A 22,637-nucleotide genomic window follows, 5' to 3' on the forward strand; every position below is an offset into this window, starting at 1 on the left:
AAAAAAAAAAAAAAAAAAAAAAAAAAAAAAAAAAAAAGAAAGAAAGAAATGAGAAAGTAGATTCGTAGATGAAATATTGTTGCTAACATAATCCCGTGGAGTGTGAAGATATAATTGTAGGAATGAAATCGAATTAACGACGATCGACGAACCAAGTTTCAGACCCTCTTCAAAAAATAGAAAAGCAAAAATTATTAGCAAATAAGATTTTGCTGTGAATCGATCGAAACCGGATGTAACTAACAAGTGTCGGCCGCATTGGTCCCCCATTCGATATTGGATGCTTCTCGTCGTATCGACGAATCTGCGATACTGCGAGATAACCGCGACAGAAGCAAGGTTTCGTAACGTGAAAAAACGGGAGGAAACTTGAAATTGGATCACGAGGAGGAGCGGTGCCGGCCCCCGATTTCATTGCCACTCCATATTGCCGAATTTAAAAATTCCACGGCCCTATCGATAAAGTGACAGTATATCGTCTGATAAAACGAAGACAGTCTCCCACTGACAACTGGATCATGGATGGGGGATCACTCCAATCGTTTGCACCGTTCGTTCCTTTCTTCGCTCGATCGAAATGAAAACGCAGAAGGTATCGTCGAGATCGAGCCGATCTCCGCCGCGACCGGTTCAAACCACACTGCCAACACTGTTTCCGTTTAATTACGCATTCACGTTGGCGAAGGTGACGAAGGATGAAATTCGAAGAAATGAAGGAAGAAGGCGGGATGATGTCGCGTATACCGGTTGGCGAGGATCGGTAAACTCGTGCAAGGCTTTCGCCGTGTCCCTGCACGTCGAATACAGAAAGTGAACTAAAACGTAAGACGACGAGGCACGCCGGGGTTCACGATCGGCTGGCGAAGCCTCCGCGTGTTTCACGTGCCGGCGAAGAAGTGGCCGGCCGTTCTCCGCACGCGGGACAATTATAATATTAAACCAACACGGCAGCTCTTCTCTGCCTCCCTCTTTTCTTTCTTCCCTTCTTTCTATTCCACGTTCCGGCGCACCGGTGCACTGGTTCTAAGCTGTCGTGGCTCTCCTTCCCTCACCGATCCCTCCTCCACGCCCAGTCAATCACCCAGTCCAACTTCCACCGCGATACGCGCCGTGCATCGTGATTTATTTTCGCCGATTTGCTTTAAAGGGCCGATTATCGTTTGTCCAACGTTTTATTCCTGACCGGAACACCTTTACTGGTAACTAGACGAATTTTCATGCATTTATGGGAAATCTGGAAACGCAAGAAACGTTGAAAATGCATGTAACAAACGAAGGTACATAAAATACTTGGAGTGTATTAGTTCTCTATATCCAATATTTGGATAAAACAAAAATTTGGGTAAAACAAATAAGGATTCTAATGACATTTTTTTAGCTATGTTCATGAAAATATGAATTTGCATGAGCATCTACTCTCTAGTGATAACCTAATGTGTTTAATTTCTCAGTGCTCGGTTAATATCTTCTCAGAAAGACTCGCAAAGTTCTCCTTTACAATAGTTGAATGAATTTGCAATCTTTGGTGCATTTATCGAAAATCTGGAAACACAAGAATGCTCAGAATGCACATAACAAGCAAAGGTATATAAAATACTCAAAGTGTAAATACTAGTTCTTCATATCTAATATTTGACGGGTGAAACAAATTAAGATTCTAATCAGATTCCAGTTTTTTAAAGTTCATTTTAATTAAAGTTCACAAAACTATGAATTTGCATGAACCTCCATTCTAGTAAATAATCTAATACGTTTAACCTCTCAATGCAGAGTTTTTTAATATTTTTTTGGATCATAAAGTCCTGCTTTATAATCTGCAACCTTTTATGCATTTACCAGAAATCTGGAAACGCAATGCTCAGAATGCATATTAGGTAATGTGTATATAAAATACTTAAAGTGTAATAATTGTAAAGCGTAAAATTCTAATTAGATTTCATTTTTTTTTTAAACTAAGGTTCATTTTAATTAGAGTTCATGAAAATATGAATTTGCATGAACCTCCACTCTCTAGTAATAACCTAATACGTTTAACCTCTCAATGCAGAGTTTTTGGATCATAAAGTCTTCCTTTATCTGCAACCTCCTAGCCCCGGATTTGCATAAAATGACACTTTTAATAGACCAATGGCTTTAATATGTAGGAACATGATGATCTTTTAGTCCCTTTTAGTCCCTATCCAACATGATGAATCACAAGTAATGAATCTCAAATCCTTTCATTTATCAAAGAAGAATGTCTAACAGAGGAATAATTGGAAAGCAGTAATCTCTAGTAAAGTAAATAAGATTCTGAGAATTGTTGTTGAATGAAATTTTTTATGAAAATAGATTTGCATCTGAAAATAAACTGTGAACATATTGTTACCCTTAGATTGGAAATCTAATGAGAAATTTTACAAGTTTCTTTCAAATTCTAGAAATTAAATCTCTTTATAACCAGAACATTGTCTAACAGAGAAATAATTGCAAAGCAGCAATCTCTAAAATAAATAAGATTCTAAGAATCTTAGTTGAATGAAATTTTTTATATAAGTAGTTGCATATAATAGTAGTTGAAAATAACTGTTGCAACTGTAAACTTCAATGAACATATTAGATTGGAAATCCAATGAGAAATTTTGCAAGTTTCTTTCAAATATTGGAAATTAAATCTTTTTATAACCAGAACATTGATTACAAATAAAACGAGACACAACGATGAACAAATAAAGCAAGAAGTTGAAATACAGAATCATGTGCACAACTTGTAAATTGCGTGGAATTATAGAAATGAACAAAAGATCAACAATAAATGTCTCAGAACTGAACTGAAAGAAAGTTTGATCTTTAATGGCGGGTTTAATGACTTTTCTTGTGCGTTTCTGAGTAACGTGGATGAAACGTTCGAGACGATATGAGGAATTCAAAACGAAAAAACGCCTTCGTCGTCGTGAATAATACATGACAGAGAATTCTGTGCGAGTACTCGAAATTCGAGCCGAGTAAAACTCGTTTTGCGCAAACTGAACCGAGTACTTTTAGCTGCTCAATTATTGAGCTATTCAAGCGTACGACTACCTACTATTGAAACTCACGACAAAACTTTTTATAATAACGCGTCGTGAACGAAAGTCTAAGTTGACACACTTACTTTTCTTAACACGTAATTGATGGAATACGTAACAAATCAATCGAAATACCAAATTTTCAAATTAACTGAAACACCAGAATTGTTAGAGATATTACACGGTATACTTATAGAATTATTTTTGCTTTTTCAGTGCTCTGGAAAATTCGATAGTGTCTACTGAATATATGAAAAGTGAAACTCCAGTGACACTTTTGATACGTTGTCCAATATTTAATAAGATTGGCTTCGACGCGTGATGCAGCCAAAAAAGGCAAAAAGTTCGAGCCATGTTTAAATACAGATAGCTATTCATTCAAGTTAGTAGCTTCGAGGTCAAACAAATGAATGTACCACGAAGCAAGGTTCAGAATGCGTCGCGAATCAGCAATAACTGATCATTATTTTCTTTTTTTTCCCCGCATCGCTCCTTACCATTAGTAACTCCAAGTTATTTCAGACATGGAATTGAACGAAATGAATGATTACTCTCATGAAATAAAATTGAATCTAAATTTCATACAATTGAAATACAAACGAACCCTTGGAATGAGCAGAAATTGATTGGAAAATATTGCAATTACGTTGACCTTTAGTGGGTTAAAAGCATTTCTTTCTATGTATATATATATACAGGTATATACAGGGTGTCCTCAAATTTAAGTGATGAAACTTCGCCAGTATATTCTACGGACAGAAATAAGAGAAAAAAATGTTACATGACCATAGCAAACGCTTGGTAAAAAAGTTAGGATAGAAATATGGAATTTAAATGAATGTCAAGTTTGTATGAGCATCAGTGAAATTCACTTGCATCGTACAAGAAATAAAAAAACAAGCTCTTATTAATTTAAATCGTGAAGTAAAAACCCTAAGCAAGTTTATATAACATTCTTTTCTCTCATTTCTATCCGTGACACACACACACACACACACACACACACAGGCAACAGTTTGATCGCCCGACGCTTAAACTATGCGGACACCCTGTATGTAAATAGACGCACATCTTTCTTTTGAAAAGAAAGTAAAAAAAAGACTGTCAGACAAGATGCATGACGCCTGACGCCGTTATTGCATTACTACCAAGATCAGTATATTATACACGACAGATATGATTTCACCGAGCCGTGTAGAATAATAGTTTAATGTTACATGACTGAAGAAAACGAACCGGTTGAAGGCGCCGCGTTACTGTCCCTACCAACAAGAGAGGTGAAACACAAATATTTAATACACGTTGTGTATTAACTTTTAACACGTTCAGTGCTACGTGTACCGAATTTGAAATTGATTTTCTCACCAAGCGATCATAAATACATTACAAGAAAGTGATTGTTGCAGAAAAACGACGTTCAGATTTTGTAGGTCGAGTGCCAAAAATGGTTTTCTCTTAACGTTTCGAAATAGTTTGTTCAAAATTAGCCCGACATCGAACGTGTTAGGCAAACGACGCTGCTAATATATATATATATCTTTTCAATGCCGATCGATTAAATCGAAAAGCATAAACAATTAAAAGAAACGAATCTTCGCTGCACGCGCGCACAGTAGATGCAACGATCAAAATAAACAACGTGCAGGAAGAGAGTTCTCAGAAAAGATTTGTTTTGATTCCTCCTGGTTAACTTGCGATGGCAATTTACACCGTGTTATTTAGACCACTTGTGTACGGCGTAAGTGATGGTGATAAGTGAGATGAAACGTAACGTGCTCTAGACCCAACAGCCAGCAGGGCAAGCTTCACGACGATCTTGAATAGCGGAAAGAAAATGTTTCATGTACCAGAAAATGAAAGAAGACGAAAAGAAAGGAGAAGAAATACATACATCCTAGTTTCAGCAAGTTATCAGTGAGATTAACCGCATACACGCATCACGCACATGAGAAAAAAAACATTAAAATAATAAAAATAATAAAAAGCATTATAATATTCTTATGCAATATTCATAGCAACCAGGAGGTCGTTTATTACCACGCTCGCGTTGGAATATATATCACGGTTCACGCTACGTTTTTTTTTTGCAAAATTCCACTGATAGAATTCGTGCACGAAAAGAGAACAGCACGAGGAGAACGGCACGATGTGAGAGAGAGCAAGGATCCTTTGTGAATCACGCGTTCCGCAAAACGACGGAATTCGAAGGAATCCGAGTCATGGATATACATGGCGCAACTGCAAAGTAGAAAAAAAGTAGCAATGTGCAATGTACGTGATCAAATAAGAGCGATCGAGAATGTGTTTTACCGAGTAGTTGGTAGGTTAGGTCGGCTGCTGTATTGACCGGGCAGTCACGGCGCTGCGTATTGACGCAAAAATTTGGCGCCTTCAAAATGGTTGTCTCGCCGAGCCATCGAGTCTCTAGATATCACACACGCCCGAAGGAAATTTCTGACTACTCACCACTTCTCTGCATCGTTCCGTCGGATCGTTACGGCTCATTAAACATAACTCTGTCGGCCGGATAGCGTGTGAGAAAAAGCCTCAGCGGAGTATCACCAACGTGTCCATCGGACGCGACACCAATACCCTGTCAACACGACCCGACCACTCGTGCCTTAACCCAGCCGAATCGCCGTCTGGCATACGTTTTCAAATGATCTCGAAGAAAGTCGAGAATGAAAATCGAGATATGCGTGCGCAGGAACGAGGTTATGTACGGCGGATCAACTACCTGAAGTTAATCAGAAAATTTGTTTTTTTTTTTTTGCTTTTTTTCTTTTAAATAATCGAACGAGCACATTTCTATGAAAATAAGTCGCATTTGTGGCCGCAACGTGACGTATTTGCGTAACATCGAAATAATTTACAATTGGAGAATGTTCTGAATATGTAACTGAATGTATATTTTATATTGCAACAAAAATCGATGAAAATTTACATTTGTCTTTCCTTGTCTTTGTTTGGTGTCTGTTGGATACGCGGATATTTTTAATCGATCGATCGTGCAATTTAAACGACGAGAACCACTTTCGCGAAATAGGAATATTTCAGTTGCTCGTTTAGGAATTGTGAGATCGATTATGTTGGACATATTGATTTTCACCAGTCAAAGAATGTGTAATGATAACAAGGTAATGAACGATTATGGGAGATCATCGATCAATTTGGAATTATTGACTGTTAATAAAACTCTGAAAGCAACATGGCCAAACTGCCCAAGATCAATATTGTGAATGCCACTAAAACGCATACTGCTAGTTTATTTCTTTTTCATGGATCAGGTATATTCACGAAATTTTATTTATTTTTTTTTTTACAGGAAATAATAAAAATAAGAATTGAAAGTTATTTCTTGTCATTGTCATTTCAGGAGCTACCGGAACTAATTTCAAGGAATGGATTGATATTTTGAACAGGCAGGAATTAAAGTTCCCACACATAAAAATTATTTATCCTACTGCACCTTTGCAACCCTATGTACCTCTCAATGGGATGGTAATATATTGATGGTCAAATTCAAAAAGCGTGAAACAAATTCCAACAGTTACATGCAAAATAAAAATTGATTGTTATTCCAGCATAGTCATGTATGGTTTAATCGTCAAAGTATATCTATAGATGCACAAGAAGACACGGAATCAATAAACTCAATATGCACAACTATAACAGAACTTATTGATAAGGAAATTTCTGATGGTATTCCAGATAACAGAATCGTTCTTGCTGGATTTTCAATGGGAGGAGCCTTATCAATATATTTATCATACAGGTACAAATTATCTTTAGCTGGATGTTGCGTCATGTCCAGCTTCCTTAATAAAAATTCATTTGTGTATGAGGTACGTAAGCTTTTTTACTCTTATAACATTATAATATTATTTTACTCTTATAATATTGTTCTTTTTTTTATAATATTACTCTTTTTTCTAATATTATCCTATTTGATACATGTCTTTCTGCTATCTTATTTGTTGTATAGCACTTGAAAAACAACCTAGGAATACATACTCCACCTCTTCTGCAATTTCATGGTATTGCAGACAACTTGGTTCCAATAAAATGGGGAGAGGACTCTCGTGACAATCTAAAAGAACTTGGAGTGAATGTTCAATTTGTACCATTGGACCACACAGATCATGAATTAACCAGAACTGAGATACAATCCTTCAAAGAATGGCTTTTGAACATTTTGCCAGAGAAAATTTCTGACAGTAAACTATAAAGAATTTATAGTATTGTAAACTGTATAGACAACATTATCTATATATATCTATAGCATTTCTAACTGTAAAAAACTATAAAGAATTTATAGCATTGTAAAATATTGTTACAAATATTTTGATTGAATAAAAAGACATTTATGAAAAATCTATGAACCTACGAAAAATCTACTTTTGGAATAAGGTTTAAAAATTAATTAGAAAGGTGAAAAATTTATTTTTGAAATAAAATTTACAAATTGATTAAAAAGGATTATTTGAAATATTGAAGTAAAGACGATAAGAAGATAAAAATGACGAATATATGTATATAACAACGATAGTAATTTTAATTTTATATACAAGTGGGACAAATAAGCGCCACCGAGGAGAACATCGACGAATCATAAGCCAGTGTCTCGAAGGGTTGTGGCGCTGCGCTCCACAAGCTGAGAAGGAGTTTTGAGGGTAGTAACGCATTCGACACACTGGCCTCGTATATCTGATATAACCCACATATTAACAAACATACAACGAACAAATACCACTCACTTTGTAAATGTTAACTTTTGAAAATTTAGAAGAACTCGAGATTTTAAATCGTCACCGTGTTATTTTATATATAAGTTGTGATGCTACGCAAATATCGAGCCGAGACCAGAAAGTGATTAACGTGAAACTTACTTCTTGAGTAAACTTAAACTTGCTACGTATCATACATGTATACGATCATTATCTCCGAGTGCGATAATAACGTGCGTGAATCATGTGTACGACATCGTCTCTAAGCCTTATTTATTGTTACGAACGAATGATTTAATTTACAACTGACCGATCTCAGCCTCGAAGAATGGGTCAGTCATGGCTGTAAAAATCAAACGAATTCGATTTTAAGAATATGTTTCGCGATGTCGCGTCGAAATTGAACAACGTAAAAAGAATATGCATCGAAGACCCAATTGCGTGAATGTGCAATGCATCGGCAGTAAATAATATGGCGCGCCCTCATCTGCAGTCAATGACGTCAAAGTTAGAAAACGGAAGGGATGTCAACGATTCGATCTAAGAGGAGTCGAGCAAAATCCGCAAGTCAAGGTGAATAAAAATTTTCTGGGAACGATCATTCTTTGAACTTAAATCGAAAGAAAAACATATTACTCGTCGTTAATTAAAAAGAAAAAATGTGTATTGTTCGGTACAATTTAATGTACACGAATGGGCAAATGTCACGCAACTGAAATGTCCAAGATGAACCGTCGAGCTGGTTGCTTCATTGTTCAAAAGCCGCACTGCGTCTGATGAAATCGATCAGCGGACAATTCCGGGAAATTTGAATTTTCGATCGATGAGAAGGCTCAAATCTCGTTACGAGGCACGCAAGGAGGAAAGACGAGAGCGAAGGTAGGAAAAATGACGTCGATGAAGGAACGTAAATCAAAGTTAACGTGCCGTCGATGCGAGAAACCGATCAGGCGGTAAGAACTTCAGCCGTGGCAGTTGTTTTACGACTTGCGGATCGAGAGAACACGGCCGAGAGATAAGGAGAACGAGATACGTTACGAACTAAATGACAACGTTCTCATTCGAGAAATAGAGACGTCGAAGACGCGAAAAGCAGCAGGTTAATGCTAAGTGGGGAGATATATTAAAATGGGTCAAGAGTGTACAATGACAGTGTACGTTATTCGACTTCGTGAGGAGATTCTCCTCCTGCGAGTTCGTTGAGACCACGCTGTATTAATCACATCAGTCGCCGTTTCTTGCAATGTCATTAACAACAACAATAACAACAACAACGAATACTCTTCAAACTGAATCCCGCGACGAGTTTGATAATTTGAATTTACTTAATTTCTGAATTAGAATTAATGTATCATCGTGTTGATTAACGAGTAACCAATAATGACATATCACGTGTAAGCTGCGCGACTATACTGTACCTACGTTCCTCTCGCATTGTTATAGAAACTTTAAGTCGCGCGATGCGATACGTTACGTGCAACGACCGTAAACATAGTCACGTTGTGTGTAAACACTGTTGGTAAGGGAGGAAGAGGATAGTTTTTGAGTGAAGAGTTCAGAGAAGATTATTTTCATGGTGTACGGATCGCGCAAGATCGCGGAGTCTCTAACCACTACGGGGACGACTTGGCTGTACAACATCACTACCCAGGGTATTGTTACTTAATTTTGTTAAGCTTAAATAATCGAACACTGTGAAATAATTTAAGAATCGAAGAATCTCGAAAATGTTTTTTCCCAACTAGAGAGAAATTGCAGTTAATTTACCTTTTACTTTGGGAAACTTGCGCAACATCCCAACTTTCCACATCTACGAAATTAGAAATATTGAGATCACCGGCTCGTCCCTGACAACCGGCTGGTGACACGCCGAAGATCACTTTCACCTTGCTTTATTTCCCGCCAGATAAACACAAAATTTATTTCGTCAGCGTAAGAGAGAGCGTATCCCGACACTCAGTCAAAATCGTTGCTCGCACGTGTCGCAATTACTATAACGTTAGCCTCATAGCGTTACAATTTCTCTTATTCTTTTTATCGACTCTCGCGACGACATTTAACGCGCATACATACATGTATATACAGGGTGAATAGAAAAAAAAGGGCTTACACCATCTAGGATAGATAGTAAACATAAAAATCGTTTATAACTTTGAAATTACTAATTTTTTCCAGACCCATGTTTATTAAGACTTTTTTTCATGTTTCATGGCCTCTGTCTAAAGGTTATAAACCTCCATTTGTATTCACCCTGTATAAGAGATAGATAAAAATAAGAAAATATAAAGAGGAGATAATAATCTTCAAGGGCACGCGAGTCAATACTAGAAACAATAAAAAATATATACGATATTATGAAAATTTAAAATAACGTTAGAAGCGGGAGGGGGAGGGGAGAGTAAAATTCTGTTCGCGTTGAAAATTTATCGAACAAGATTGGATTATTGCCAAGTACACGTATGCTAGTATCGCTACTTGCTCCGCATTGCGGATTGAAATAAGTCTATCGCACAAAAAGGAAAAGAAAGAAAAAAAAAAAACATTTACGATCAACGTGCAATTGTCCCTTTAAAAATGTAGTCGACAGATCTCGCTGCAAAAAGATAGTATTCGAGCCATCTATCGTGCTCGTCTCAAAGTTTCTTCGCGAAAAAAATCAAAGATGAAAATTCTCGCAAGCTTCCTAATTCATTTACCAACGGGGTACGTAATTCACAGTGGCGTCCCGAAATATTTCAACTCTTTTTTTATTTGAATATTTCAGTCAAGTGAAATATTTAAAAATTTTTAATTTACCATCGCTGTTTAAACTAAAATGTTATGAATCTAGATTATTTGAATGATTATTGGTAATATCCTTGTCTTGAAAATGAGCCAAGTAAGATAAAAAGTAATAAATTATCGTGTTGCAGGGGAGATGAGCAGCAGCGGTGGGTTAGGATTCGGCGTCGGTGTCGGTGTCGGCGTCGCCGGCGGTCCAACCCTCGCGGCCGCTCAACAAGGCCAGGGGGTGGCCGCTCTTCTGGTGATGCTCGCCGTTCTCTGCTTCATATTCGCTTATTGCTGTTGGGGCGCGCCGTTCTGCCGGTCGCTGTGCCGACGACATTGTTGTTGCCGGCTCGAGGATCCAGAGCCGGATTCACGATTCAGCAACAACGATCAAACGATGGTAGCAACGCCGACGATTATTCTTTTACCGCACGGGAGGATGCTCGTTGTCGATGGTACGATCTTTACGCAGTTCCAAACCGATCCAACTGGTAAGATTACAAGATTGGCACATTAACCTGTGTAATAAGGAATCAAGTTACTTATTGTAATTAATCTTCAATTGATTATAATTAATTAATCTTTATTAATAATTAATTAGGGATTTATTATAATTAATCTTTAATTGATTATAATTAAAGATCATGGAGTCTTGAACCAGTACTTGTTGGTACAGGTTTAGATTTGGTGGAGCTAGGCGACAGCGTGCTGCGCGCTCAAAGAAACCCCCGAGGGATAATCCGACATCAGCTGCAGAACAGTCAGGGTAGTATACTCGAGATGGACGCAGAAACACCAAGCAAAGATAGTTTGGGATCCATTGGATGCTTCCCGCCACCGACTTACGAGAGTATCTACGGCAAGGAAGAGTCGGACATGCCCCCGTCGTACTCCGACATCTTACTACACAGGTAAGCTTCAGTTCCAAATACAATTCCGATCAATTCTTCTTGATAAACTTGACAATCTTGATTGCCAGGTTTGCCAACCTTCCACACGAGATAGATATGCATGGTTATTGCCACGATGGCAAAGAAGAGATCGAGATGCAGAGTCTGGACGGTTGCCCTCACATTTTGGGCAATCCGATGAATACAATAGCGTACCCTTACGCGACCGTGACGAATTTCTCGAGTCAAAGCTTCCCACGTAGGAACGTCTCGAGGAATCCGTCGATCATCAGCAATCCACTCGACAGTTACTACGTGGACAACGAGTTAGAGTTGTACCGATTGAGCCAGGAGATGGTGCCGCGGGTATTCAGCAACGCGAACTTCGACACACTTAGAACTTATCAGGATGAAACGTCGTTTTACAGTGTTAATGGAAACGAGAACGAACATTCTCGCCCGCAGAACGACACGCTATCGAACAATGGCAATTACTGCCTGTCTGACAACAGTATCCGAAACAACGAAAGAATAATCCCAAGTAATGCCGACGAAGTATCGAGGAACATAACGTCGGCGAACGAGTTGATGAACACGCGAAATCTCGTTCGTAGCATGTCGAGAACTAGTCAAGAAAGTAGAAATAACATAGAGAATTCGCAGAGAGATACTCAGGAGAACGGGGTGGTTTTCGTTCGGATATCTCGTTCCGAGGATTGCAACAATACTCCACAAAATTGGTACAGCAACGTTAGTGACAACGACAGATCAAGAGTACAAGCAAACCAGGAGGATCAATCTAGTCTGAGAAACGTACGTTCCGAAAATGACCAGACGGATGAACCTAATCAGAATGTGGAATCTAACTCGATAGGATATTACATTAGGAACCAAAGCACTGACGAGGCTATCAATAGGTCGCACAGATTAGAAAACGAGGCCGTTTATTCTGACGAGGAGACCAGGAATTTTGGAGCATTAGCAGACATTCGTGAGAGTCGTGTTTAACGTGAGACACAACACTGAATTTATAACAATCAATAGAAAGCTCTTTGACCAAACGTTGTTAGAGTCTGTAAAAAAAACATACAATAAAAATGAAGGCATAATCTATTAAAAAAACGAATTGTTTTCATAGAAGTTAATTGTAATACTTTGATTTGTTGACTGTAAACTATCAAGTCGCGAATTAAAATTTAACAGATCAGTACAATCGAAATTAATATTATTTAATTTAACCGGGATTCGATATCTTTTAAATCAATTCTAAACCTCTGTGGGTTTTAAATTTGTTTGAACACAATGCAAAAAGAAATAACTGTAATGTTTACGAAAGCCTAAAATATGTGTACAAACAATTTAACTGACCTAAGAGATTACTAAATCTTCAAAGTTCTAAAAATAATTTTATATACAGAAAGATACAATCAATTTAATTGTGGCACAATAATGGAAGAGAAACGATGAGATAAAGTTAGTTCAGTCCGTCCAAGGGTTAATCTACACACTAGATTCAGTAAATATTAAGGAATGCCCGCCGTAAATGAATTTAAATATTTTTTACGTGTTATTAGTAATCTATCCTACAGACTATTTATTACATATTTGCTTTTTATATTACTTTAATATAAAACGTAATATAATTCGACGATTTCTGATATCCAGACTTAGATGCAAGAAGTTTATAATTTATATTTGTACATGTCACGAGAAAACAATGAACATAAAGTATGTAAAAGTAATATGTGTATAGAATAACTGTTGGACACATCAAGTCCTATGTACAGATTATGTGTAAATGTAACTCCTAGATTAAGTTTAAACATGTTATTAAAAAAAAAAAATTGTGTCATAAATGCATAAAAGACATATAATGTTATTTTACAAAAAATATTATGTAGCACTATTGCCATGTTGTATTTATATGACAGAAATAAGATACAATAAAAATTAATTTTGCATAGAGCCATGTATGTGTTATAACATATAATAAGTTACTTAAAGGATTATACACTATATACATTATTACTGTTGTTGCATAGGAAAATAAGATCAAATTAAAGTTATTAATGAATAAAATATTTAATAAAAAATTAAAATTTCATTTTTATCCTATATTTTCTTTCAAATAATATAAATATTATTAGGTAATGAAAAGCAATTCCAAAAAGTTTTAAAAACACAAAAAAGAAAAGCTAAAATTTGATTTATTAAAAAAGTATAATTTCTTACGACTTAATCATTAAATTCTGAAAAATTTAATCATCACTGTCTGAATTTTCAGGTGTTGAAGAATCTTCGTCTTGACTTTTACGATCCCAATCCTTTAATTTTGTTCCCATTACAAAATCATCTCTCAGCACATTCCAAATTTCCTTAGTCTTCTATTAAACATATAAATATTATCATCTTTATCAGCACTAAATATTTCCTAGAATATAATAGCATCTATCTAAAATACCTTTTTCTTCTTTTCATGCTTTTCATTTTTGTGTGTTTCATTTTTTACATCATTATCCACTGAAATACTCTTACTTCCTCCCATAAGAACATCCAAAAACGCAGTCTTATCAATACTTTTCAATACTTGTTCACGTTTCCTTTCTGATGGGCCAGCATCTGATAATTTCTTATTAATTTCATCTTGTTGTTGCTTAACTGCATTAAAAAACTGCACTACCCCTCTGCAATGACAAGCAATAATTTATTCTAAATGAACAAAAAAACAATTTCACATTGCCTATTGTTCTTAAAGTCATTTTATTACCTTTTAGCAATCTTTTGTAATGTCCTTTCATACTCTCTATCCATCATACTTGGCTTTACTCTAATACCTAACTTAGTTCCTTTCCTCCTTTCTTTTAACAGTGGCTTCTGGTTATCGTTTTCTACTTCTTCCGATTCTTCTGTTTTTATTTCTCTCTTCACTTCCTCAATTTCAAATGGCAACTGTTCCTCCTCATCATTCTTCTTTATATCACACAACTTCTTCGCTTTCGACAGAACTATTGTCCTTTTACGTTTTGGCTTATTTGTCTGTAGAATTTTTTGCATAACATCCGCCCATCCAGGATTACCCTCAACATCACTCTTTACGTCATCGGACTGATCATCCTCAAAATTGTTTTCTTCTAATTCCATCTTCGCACATTTCATTTTTGTTGACTTTTTCCTTTCCATCTGTCCTTGAGAAACGAGTATCACTATTATAATGCTCTTCTTTCAATCTCACTATATAATCTATGTATATATTACATAAAGCACAAAATATTAAGTATATTATAACATGTATTATATCTACCAATGTGATATATATTACAACATTATTGTACATATTACTTAAAATATAAAATGTTCTTAAAAAATCAATACAAATAGAAATTTTTAATAACTTTTTGAAACTGCAAAGTTAGATAGGTTAAGAAAGGTAAAAGAGAATGAGGATTGTACACAAATTTTAAATATAACCTCAGTAATTCAACAAATACAAGCTTGTGATTTTCTCGACCATCTTCTTATACTTATCGCGTTATTTAATATATATATCATTATTAATTAAAAAGCATAATCAGGATTAATACTACGAGTGCTCACGTGTATTGAATTTGAATTATGGACACAAAAAATGCTAGCGCCACGTAGCGGTGAAGCGTTGGTATTAATCGCTGTTGTTGCTTTGTCACACACTGTCGCCATTCTTTCTACGAAGGTGTTGCTATTTATCAAATGAATCGGTATTATCATCTATCGCAAGTTACTTAAATAGAAGGTTGTAACGAGAGCCGACAGGTGACAGTACTTCTTCATAAAAAGGGAAGGCACTAATTCAAGACAAAGACAGTAATAGCAACTAGTTCCATCATTTCACTACCATGCTAATGTTTCGGTGGCATAAATCAAGTAAATTCAATCATGTGAAAAGTATGCTGGTTGACAGGATTTATTTAGTTATTATTGGTATTATATAATAACATTTTACAGGTGTGGGTATGAAATAGTAGTATAAAATAATACACAACTATATTTTACAAATGATGTATATTATAAAAAAAATAGACTGCTTTCAAATAACATACGTTGGGAAATCTATGTATGTTTATCTATTTATGTTTATGCTTAATAATATAATATTTATATTCATGATTAATAACAATTACTTACAGATACACTTATAGGCATACCCATAATTACACTTGTGTATTATATATGTGGTATAATTGGTTTTCTAATAAAAAGATTCATATGACATTAAAGAATTAACAATGTTAGATCTAACAATAAGTAAAATGTATCTTTTTTCTGCAGAAATGCAAATGTATAAAAATGATATTATTTCTTTTCTTTATATTTAGAGAAGAGAAATTAAATTTTTAAATTCATTCAATGGTAGTTGGGAAAAAAAAAAGATGAATACTTTACATGTAAATAATTTTGTTCTTCTCCGTAACTATAAATTTGTTTCTTTTGAAAGTTTTAAAACATGTACAATAACATCGTCTATCGTGTTTCTTGTTAAAAGAGATTTTACCCTATTATCTTCTATGACAACCATAAACAAGCATTTTATATTTTCCCTTAATCTTTCATCAGAGGATAATTTACAATCTGATGTTAACGGTTCGTGTCCACACCTTCTAATTACAGCTTCTACGATATCTTCAATAGGAGCATCAGGCCAACCAAAAAGCTGTAAAATATGTGTACATATATCTATATTAAATATTATCTGATACAACATAATTATTGCAGTCGTAAAATATCATCTTATTCTGACTTATACCTGAAGAGTATCGTCATCAATTAATATTTTCAAAAGGTCGGTGATAGCTTCTAGCAATTCCTTAGTGGACAATTTTGTAGACTCTCCATTCTTTGTTCTTTCTGCAGCAACTGTGGCGATATTATATAATTGCGTTTGCAAATTCTTTTTTTCGACTTCGTCCATCACTTCTTCTAGCAGAGCACGATGCTTTGCTTTAATATGCCTCATTAAACAATCCTGGCGTATGAAGACCCTATTACATTCGACGCAAGATTGTGGTGGCTCTCGTCTATGAGTATTTAAATGAGCTTGCAAAGAAGATTTTGTAGAAAATGCTTTCGTACATTTATCACATTTATAAGCTGCAACAAAGACAATACTACAGTTTACTAACATTATATTAAAATCTACTACAATTAACTAAAATTATATCAAAATTATAATGATCTCATTACCTTTAACTCCTGTATGAAGTATTACATGCTTAACAAGATCTTCTTTTCTTATGAATTTCTTTTCACACATTTGACACGTAAATGGTGTTGCTCCTTCGTGAACAAATTTTTTATGAACATTCAACCGAGCTTTTCTACTAAATGCTTTTCCACATACTTCGCAATAAAATCCATTTTCACCAGTATGATGAAATATATGTGCTCTCAATTGAGCGGCCTGAATAAATGATTTTGAACAATATTGACAAACGTGAGGTTTCTCGCCGGTGTGAGTTCTCTGATGACGATTTAAAGTTTCCCGAGCAGCAAACTTCTTTTGACACTAAAATAATTCGAAAATATAATTAAATTGTTAAAACGAATTTACAGTATATTTATACTATAAATTAATTAATTAAACTTTTAATTAGAAAGGTATGGCATTACAAGTTATATACATTCTATGATAAAAACTTACACTAATTTCCCTGTATATAGCGCTTGCTTGCAATTGCAAAAATTGTACAATAAAATTAACATTATGAAACGTACCGAGATTTGTATAATTAATAATAAATGTATTATTTATATAATTAACATAGTACTGATCACGAAAGAGAAGTGACTTATTATTAAAATTGAATTTTGTACAATACTTACATATTGACATTCAAATGGTTTTTCTCCTGTATGTACACGTCTGTGTTTTTTTAATGCAAGAGAAGATAGAAAAGATTTTGGGCATAAATCGCACTGAACTGGTCGTTCTCCTGTGTGTACACGTTCGTGAATTAACAATTGTTGATTAGTAAAGAATTCTTTAGGACAATATTTACAAGGCTTCTTCTGTCTCTGAGGAGTTCCAGCATGTGTTCGTAGATGTTCACGTAGATTATCTTTACGTGTAAACATTTTCTGGCAAACCTAATAAAAATAAACAATTAATTACTTCCTTGACTTTGTTTATACAAAAGTTTGAACGTTGCACAAGATCTTACTTGACAATTATACGTATTAAGAATATTTCCGTGACATCCTGACTGCATTATGTGACGATTTAAATGATACATCCGCGAAAAATAGGTATCACAGGGCTCGCATCTGAAATTTTTGAAATTGTTGTGTTTAATAAAACATTCGTTCTGGCAGTATAAATATATACATTTACCTGAAAATTTTCTTATCAGCGTGAGTTGTATAACGATGTCTATTCAATGATTTTCTATCACGAAATGATTCTCCACAATCTTTACAGGTACACGAATCACACTGCCAATGAATTACCACAATGTGTCTTTCCAAAGACGACTTTTTTTTAAACGATAGATTACAATGCTGACATTTAAATTCCCCACCACTATGTGCAGTGGTCAAATCCTCGGCGCAGCAATGACATTGCGTATCAGGTACAGGCGTAATCACTGGCTTATCATTATTATTCTTCTTATTATTGGAACTGTCATCTGAAACAAATTACTTTCATTATCTGGAATTTCCTGGAGCCAGATTTAACAAAATTGTTCATAATACACATACCTTCTGCATTAGAATTATTAACACAATCTGAGCTATTATCTTTCTCCTCTTCATCTTCTGATTCATAATTCTCAAGTCTTAATTGCAATATGCTACTGTCATCTTCCTCTCTGCATATATCTAAATGTTCCTTCAACATCTGTCAGAATAAAAGATTGCGTCAGAATTTTTGGTAAAATTCATTTAAGAAATTTTCTAACAATGTTACTAATAACAATGATTATGCAGAAATAAAGTAGTTAAAATCTTACATCTTGCGACTGAAAGATACGATGGCAAGTAACACATTCATAATCTGTTATAATTTGTATAATTTGACCATCATGAGCAATAACTGCAAAGAATAATAAAAAAAAGACTATAATAAACAAAAAAATAATACGGCAAAAAGAAAGACAACAAAAAGGCAAAACGGAAACCATGCACAAATCTAAAGATTTGATCAGAAAGCAATAATCTCTGATGATACGTACCTTCTGCGTCGGTAGATTCTTCTTGTTCAGCAGACATTATAATAGTTTCTTGTACGTCTTCTGGATCTATAAAAATCAGGCATCAACAGTTATAGCTATTACGAAAAATCACTGTCTTACATCGCAGACGTAATATTACGATTACCAAATAGATTTTCTAACGCCGTGTCTTCCAAGAATACTGCATTCTCGACTTTCACGATTTCTAAAACAGAAATGACGGATGTTGACGCCAACGATAATCACCAACACAAGTGAAAAATATTGTTCTCACTCGAGAAAAGAAAAAGCAGATACATACCCATTATTTCTTCCATCAGTTCTGTTCCCAACAACTAAAATCACAAAACTATCGTTCGTGTTGAGCAAAAATCGAATATCTTACTCCAATTGCAACTTACGATTGAGCTACTGTAACCGTGTGGATTGTAATGTTCTTCAAACACCTCACGTTCGCAAATTAACAATATCAAGTTCAATTAAAAATCGTCGATAAAAATATTCTGTCGATCAGAATTCTCGACAATTCCTCAATTATTGTTTAGCCCGCAAGCTGCAAGTTTCTCAGCTAGTTCCATCTGCCCCTGGAGGAACAATGCCTGCAAGCCCAAACGCACATCAAAATGGCCTATGTCAAGGGGCACACCTTCCATATTTTTCGCGTTAACACACTTTCTAGTGGTGTTCGTAAGTTCAGGTTAAAAGTGATTTTCAAACGCGTGTAAATACATGCTAGAGAAAGTCAATTTTCGTCACTTACTTCTGAATAAATGGAAACAAGACGATCGTTGCGTAATATTTGAAAATGAATAATTGCCGTAGAAAACGACGTTATCGAAAGTGGAACAAACTGTTAAATTGGATGTTCATTAAATGAAAATGTACATATATAAATTTCAGTTATACTTGTCACTTTGTTATTCATCTGACAGTCTCGTGAATTTAGTATTGTGATAATTGCTCGTTGTCGATCGATGATTGGTAAACTTACGTACTCCTTTTTTCTTACGGCAACAAATCACGTACTTAAAAAAAAAAATCAGAATTGATTGCAATCACTCCTTAAACACGTCCGTGTTGAATGAAAATTGAACTTTCTTGTTTTACATTTTGTTGGGTGTAATTTATTTCTTAGGCAGTATTACATTACACATTAAGGAAAATACATTTCACATTATACAAAAAAATTTTATATATATATATGTGTGTGTGTATTAAATAGTGAATTGTCACGACATTAATGAACTTTAGGCTTTGCAGATTTCACCTTTTTTAGCTTCTTGAGACCATTGATATTTGACTTTAACAAATTCCAATACGCCTGTTGGAACTTATTCACATCCTTAGAGTGTATCTGTAAGTGTGAAATGAATGAACAACAATTCAAATAATGAAATATATGGCATTCATGTGAAATAAATGATATTAATATAGTTTCATTAACAGTGATACAAATAATGAAACATATAGATACGTTTATAAAATCACACGTACAACAGTAGAGATCTTTTTGGATTTCAACGAAGCTCTCACTAGACAAAGAAATTCACTCGGTGTTGGTAATGGAGGCCTGCCTTCCCTTGGTACTGGCTTGTTGTGTCCGTTAACTGAGGATGACATTTTTCAAATAAAATTCTGCTAAACTTGGTGAAGTTCCTTAATGGTTTATTGAACTTAATCGTTCCAACTATGTTCACATAAGACAACGATATAAATACTTACACCTTTTGATAGTAAGTACCACGGAACCAGAGAGTCGAGATTTGTCGAAAAGTCGCGTTAATTCTACTAAAAACTAAAAATTAAAATTAATTTTCTCGTGAAAGAAATCGCCTCACCCGTTTCTCCACAGAGCCAACAGATAACGTGTTTTATAAGCGAAAAAAATTACCGCATCATTCTCCAGTAGGACCATTTTGTTAATTCCAACATATGTTTTTAAGATTTTGTCAAATGTAGTCCACACGTTCGCCGTGACAATGAACGATCATTCAGTTTCTCCGAATGACAACGTACTGCAACAATATAACGTGTAACAAACTTAACGTTAAGGAGCATTCACATGTCGGCGACAAGACACTCGCCTAACCTAGTACGATCGAACGTACGAGCTTTTATCGAAAATTTACCACGCTTCGTACATTTCTATCGATGATTTCAGAGTAGGGATACTTAAACTTACATAATGTAATTACTCTGTTATGTTTAACGTTGAACTTCTTTTGGGATGAAATCCAACGAAACACAACGCACAGTTCTGATCTGTAGAAACTGCGAACATTTCTTCGTGTCAAGCGTTTATTGACGCTTATGAAAATTTTCCGCCACGCGAATGGAAATACACCGGCAAAATGAACGATACCAGCGTGCACGTGAAAATTTTTAACGCCGACAAGTGCATTTACGAGAATAACAACAGCGTGGTGTCGAATGCAAATAATCTGGGCAGCTTAATTTCTTGTCTGAAAGACACGCGACTCGAAGTCAACAATTTTTTAACTAGCCTCGTGGAGGAGCAACGTTGTTCCGCTGATGCACGAGGTAAACGGGAGGAATTGTCAGCGAAAGGCGTGAAAACCCAAGCGTTTGGTTGAAAACTCGAGAGATAGCTAATAGATATACCTTGTCAATTTTAGATCGGCTAACGTCGGAAAGCGATACGGATTTCGAGGACGAGGTTGAAGTTGTTAACCCTAAGAAATCTAAGTTGACCGATCAGTAATTTTGTAGAATTGTAAGAAATATTTAAACGTTACGCTTGCATTAACTCGCTCTTTTTTCCATGATGTATCGTCACGGTCTCGCGTGCGCTCGTAAATAGAGATTAGAAACAATAACCTGAGAGAAAATAATCGGAGAGAACATTGTTAATAACAAGTGGTAAATATATCTTTTTTACCATGTAAATTTATTACTTTTTTTATTATTAAATTTATTTTTTCTATTTTCAACCATATTAATTAACTGTATATTATGTAGTTATTGGCATTTTATACAATGCTAATTATGCCATTAGTGCGGATTGTATCAATATTTCCTTTTTTTTTTTTTTTTTTTTTTTAACCAATATTTCAGTCTCATTATGGTTCAATTAACATTGTGCAATTTTATTAAAGATAGAACATGTCTACCATACTGACCAATGAAGTTCAACTACGCTATATGATAGAATGGTTTCAAGAATGGTCAGAGATGCAAAGGAATGACTTTTTGGATGTACTTCTTGAGCAATGCGGGCCTGCCGGTCTTGTTAATGGATTGGTATCCAGAATGGAAAGTTTAGGTCATTCGAATGAGTCTGACAGGCCTCCAAGCCTATTTCAATGTCGTGTGAAACTTTTTCGGGAATGGAGTCACAATTGGTCCCAACAAGAGAAAGATTCTTTGCTTCTATCAATCAAAAACACAGACGCTGCATTTGCAGAAAAATATGATGAGAAGCTGTCGATGCTGGTTAGTGAAGAGGGAAAGGCATAAACCTAGAATATATAATCTTAAATCTGTAGGAAAGATTTACACTTACATTATTTCTAAGGGTAGAAAAATATTCACGAAAAAAGTATAATGATTAAAATATTTTAACAGTAAGTTTAATATTTATATTTGATGTAAATTTTAACGAAATGTATAATGGGGAAAAATAATTTTGTGAAATGTTTTAAATATTTTACAATACTTTGACGAGAGTCATATATACATTCCAAAATTATTGCGATATACCTATTTTTAAAATATACTTTTTCTCTTTATTTATAAGCAAATTAATTTTTATTGTCCTATTCCATATATAGTTATAATAATTAAAAATTATGGAAAAACCTATTATTTTGAAAGTATATGATATTTTATACTTATAAAATAGATGTTAATTTGTCAAATACTATTTATTATCATTCATATATTTTAATAATAAATTTCTTTAACTTCATTACAAAATTCTCTTCCTATAGATTATATTATACGTTTATTTAATACAATCATGATCAAATTATTAAAAAT

At 34.8% G+C, this 22,637-nt stretch overlaps 6 protein-coding genes and 1 long non-coding RNA gene across 14 annotated transcripts; 3 read left to right on the plus strand and 4 right to left on the minus strand.

Moving 5' to 3' along the window:
• Window positions 1-3,603: 3,603 nt before the first annotated feature.
• LOC122538622 lies at window positions 3,604-5,448 on the minus strand. Its single transcript, XR_006308888.1, has 3 exons — window positions 5,358-5,448; window positions 4,939-5,285; window positions 3,604-4,862 (listed from the first exon to the last, which is right to left on the minus strand). It is a non-coding gene; the product is annotated as an uncharacterized LOC122538622 (long non-coding RNA).
• Window positions 5,449-6,151: 703 nt separating this feature from the next.
• On the plus strand, window positions 6,152-7,305 carry LOC122538616 (lysophospholipase-like protein 1). The gene is made up of 4 exons (XM_043672864.1): window positions 6,152-6,334; window positions 6,424-6,548; window positions 6,632-6,892; window positions 7,033-7,305. The coding sequence occupies exons 1-4, from the start codon at window positions 6,256-6,258 to the stop codon at window positions 7,273-7,275; spliced, it is 708 nt and encodes a 235-aa protein (XP_043528799.1). The 5' UTR covers window positions 6,152-6,255; the 3' UTR covers window positions 7,276-7,305.
• Window positions 7,306-7,625: 320 nt separating this feature from the next.
• On the plus strand, window positions 7,626-13,263 carry LOC122538612. 3 transcript variants are annotated; one of them, XM_043672849.1, is made up of 4 exons: window positions 7,626-9,426; window positions 10,687-10,998; window positions 11,220-11,454; window positions 11,523-13,263. In XM_043672849.1, the coding sequence occupies exons 1-4, from the start codon at window positions 9,348-9,350 to the stop codon at window positions 12,439-12,441; spliced, it is 1,545 nt and encodes a 514-aa protein (XP_043528784.1). In that variant the 5' UTR covers window positions 7,626-9,347; the 3' UTR covers window positions 12,442-13,263. The 3 variants fall into 3 exon arrangements, with proteins under 3 accessions (XP_043528784.1, XP_043528783.1, XP_043528782.1); XM_043672848.1 differs by having other exon boundaries at window positions 7,628-8,347; window positions 10,687-11,034; XM_043672847.1 differs by having other exon boundaries at window positions 7,629-9,426; window positions 10,687-11,034.
• A 425-nt stretch (window positions 13,264-13,688) lies between these two features.
• Window positions 13,689-15,161, minus strand: LOC122538613 (RRP15-like protein). Of its 3 annotated transcripts, none has more exons than XM_043672851.1 (4): window positions 15,028-15,161; window positions 14,201-14,613; window positions 13,895-14,117; window positions 13,689-13,814 (listed from the first exon to the last, which is right to left on the minus strand). In XM_043672851.1, the coding sequence occupies exons 1-4, from the start codon at window positions 15,127-15,129 to the stop codon at window positions 13,692-13,694; spliced, it is 861 nt and encodes a 286-aa protein (XP_043528786.1). In that variant the 5' UTR covers window positions 15,130-15,161; the 3' UTR covers window positions 13,689-13,691. The 3 variants fall into 3 exon arrangements, with proteins under 3 accessions (XP_043528786.1, XP_043528785.1, XP_043528787.1); XM_043672850.1 differs by having other exon boundaries at window positions 13,689-13,817; XM_043672852.1 differs by lacking the exon at window positions 15,028-15,161 and adding an exon at window positions 14,902-15,021 and having other exon boundaries at window positions 13,689-13,817.
• Window positions 15,162-15,454: 293 nt separating this feature from the next.
• On the minus strand, window positions 15,455-19,613 carry LOC122538610 (zinc finger protein 2-like). 3 transcript variants are annotated; one of them, XM_043672840.1, is made up of 12 exons: window positions 19,399-19,613; window positions 18,940-19,237; window positions 18,784-18,843; window positions 18,639-18,704; window positions 18,417-18,499; window positions 18,166-18,304; window positions 17,798-18,092; window positions 17,628-17,730; window positions 17,290-17,553; window positions 16,651-16,972; window positions 16,214-16,557; window positions 15,455-16,120 (listed from the first exon to the last, which is right to left on the minus strand). In XM_043672840.1, the coding sequence occupies exons 2-12, from the start codon at window positions 18,953-18,955 to the stop codon at window positions 15,881-15,883; spliced, it is 1,932 nt and encodes a 643-aa protein (XP_043528775.1). In that variant the 5' UTR covers window positions 18,956-19,237; window positions 19,399-19,613; the 3' UTR covers window positions 15,455-15,880. The 3 variants fall into 3 exon arrangements, with proteins under 3 accessions (XP_043528775.1, XP_043528776.1, XP_043528777.1); XM_043672841.1 differs by having other exon boundaries at window positions 18,940-18,973; window positions 19,040-19,613; XM_043672842.1 differs by lacking the exons at window positions 18,417-18,499; window positions 18,940-19,237; window positions 19,399-19,613 and having other exon boundaries at window positions 18,784-18,815.
• A 126-nt stretch (window positions 19,614-19,739) lies between these two features.
• Window positions 19,740-20,653, minus strand: LOC122538621 (signal recognition particle 14 kDa protein). Its single transcript, XM_043672869.1, has 4 exons — window positions 20,530-20,653; window positions 20,361-20,433; window positions 20,133-20,245; window positions 19,740-19,992 (listed from the first exon to the last, which is right to left on the minus strand). Exons 1-4 carry the CDS (start codon window positions 20,551-20,553, stop codon window positions 19,876-19,878), a joined length of 327 nt encoding a protein of 108 aa, XP_043528804.1. The 5' UTR covers window positions 20,554-20,653; the 3' UTR covers window positions 19,740-19,875.
• A 653-nt stretch (window positions 20,654-21,306) lies between these two features.
• Window positions 21,307-22,273, plus strand: LOC122538619 (uncharacterized protein C14orf119). Of its 2 annotated transcripts, none has more exons than XM_043672867.1 (2): window positions 21,307-21,518; window positions 21,755-22,273. In XM_043672867.1, exon 2 carries the CDS (start codon window positions 21,762-21,764, stop codon window positions 22,113-22,115), a length of 354 nt encoding a protein of 117 aa, XP_043528802.1. In that variant the 5' UTR covers window positions 21,307-21,518; window positions 21,755-21,761; the 3' UTR covers window positions 22,116-22,273. The 2 variants fall into 2 exon arrangements, with proteins under 2 accessions (XP_043528802.1, XP_043528803.1); XM_043672868.1 differs by having other exon boundaries at window positions 21,473-21,518; window positions 21,714-22,273.
• Window positions 22,274-22,637: the final 364 nt, after the last annotated feature.

Source organism: Frieseomelitta varia, unplaced genomic scaffold (assembly GCF_011392965.1).
Source record: "Frieseomelitta varia isolate USP_RPSP 00005682 unplaced genomic scaffold, Fvar_1.2 scaffold_168, whole genome shotgun sequence".
NCBI lineage: Eukaryota > Metazoa > Arthropoda > Insecta > Hymenoptera > Apidae > Frieseomelitta > Frieseomelitta varia.

Excerpts from the sequence above, each read along its gene's own strand:
- LOC122538616 (XM_043672864.1), top strand. The coding sequence starts at position 6,256 with ATGGCCAAACTGCCCAAGATCAATATTGTGAATGCCACTAAAACGCAT. Across the intron at positions 6,335-6,423 it reads ATTTCTTTTTCATGGATCAG|GAGCTACCGGAACTAATTTC; the intron begins GTATATTCACGA and ends TTGTCATTTCAG. Across the intron at positions 6,893-7,032 it reads AAAATTCATTTGTGTATGAG|CACTTGAAAAACAACCTAGG; the intron begins GTACGTAAGCTT and ends TTTGTTGTATAG.
- LOC122538612 (XM_043672847.1), top strand. The coding sequence starts at position 9,348 with ATGGTGTACGGATCGCGCAAGATCGCGGAGTCTCTAACCACTACGGGG. Across the intron at positions 9,427-10,686 it reads GTACAACATCACTACCCAGG|GGGAGATGAGCAGCAGCGGT; the intron begins GTATTGTTACTT and ends ATCGTGTTGCAG. Across the intron at positions 11,035-11,219 it reads GTTCCAAACCGATCCAACTG|GTTTAGATTTGGTGGAGCTA; the intron begins GTAAGATTACAA and ends TTGTTGGTACAG.
- LOC122538613 (XM_043672850.1), bottom strand. The coding sequence starts at position 15,129 with ATGGCGACAGTGTGTGACAAAGCAACAACAGCGATTAATACCAACGCT. Across the intron at positions 14,118-14,200 it reads TTACAAAAGATTGCTAAAAG|AGGGGTAGTGCAGTTTTTTA; the intron begins GTAATAAAATGA and ends TTGTCATTGCAG. Across the intron at positions 13,818-13,894 it reads AGCATGAAAAGAAGAAAAAG|AAGACTAAGGAAATTTGGAA; the intron begins GTATTTTAGATA and ends TATGTTTAATAG.
- LOC122538610 (XM_043672840.1), bottom strand. Across the intron at positions 18,305-18,416 it reads GTATCTTTCAGTCGCAAGAT|ATGTTGAAGGAACATTTAGA; the intron begins GTAAGATTTTAA and ends TTATTCTGACAG. Across the intron at positions 17,554-17,627 it reads TTAATACGTATAATTGTCAA|GTTTGCCAGAAAATGTTTAC; the intron begins GTAAGATCTTGT and ends TATTTTTATTAG.
- LOC122538621 (XM_043672869.1), bottom strand. The coding sequence starts at position 20,553 with ATGGTCCTACTGGAGAATGATGCG. Across the intron at positions 20,434-20,529 it reads TCCTACTGGAGAATGATGCG|TTTTTAGTAGAATTAACGCG; the intron begins GTAATTTTTTTC and ends TTTAATTTTTAG. Across the intron at positions 20,246-20,360 it reads GGTACTTACTATCAAAAGGT|TTAACGGACACAACAAGCCA; the intron begins GTAAGTATTTAT and ends TGTCATCCTCAG.
- LOC122538619 (XM_043672867.1), top strand. The coding sequence starts at position 21,762 with ATGTCTACCATACTGACCAATGAAGTTCAACTACGCTATATGATAGAA.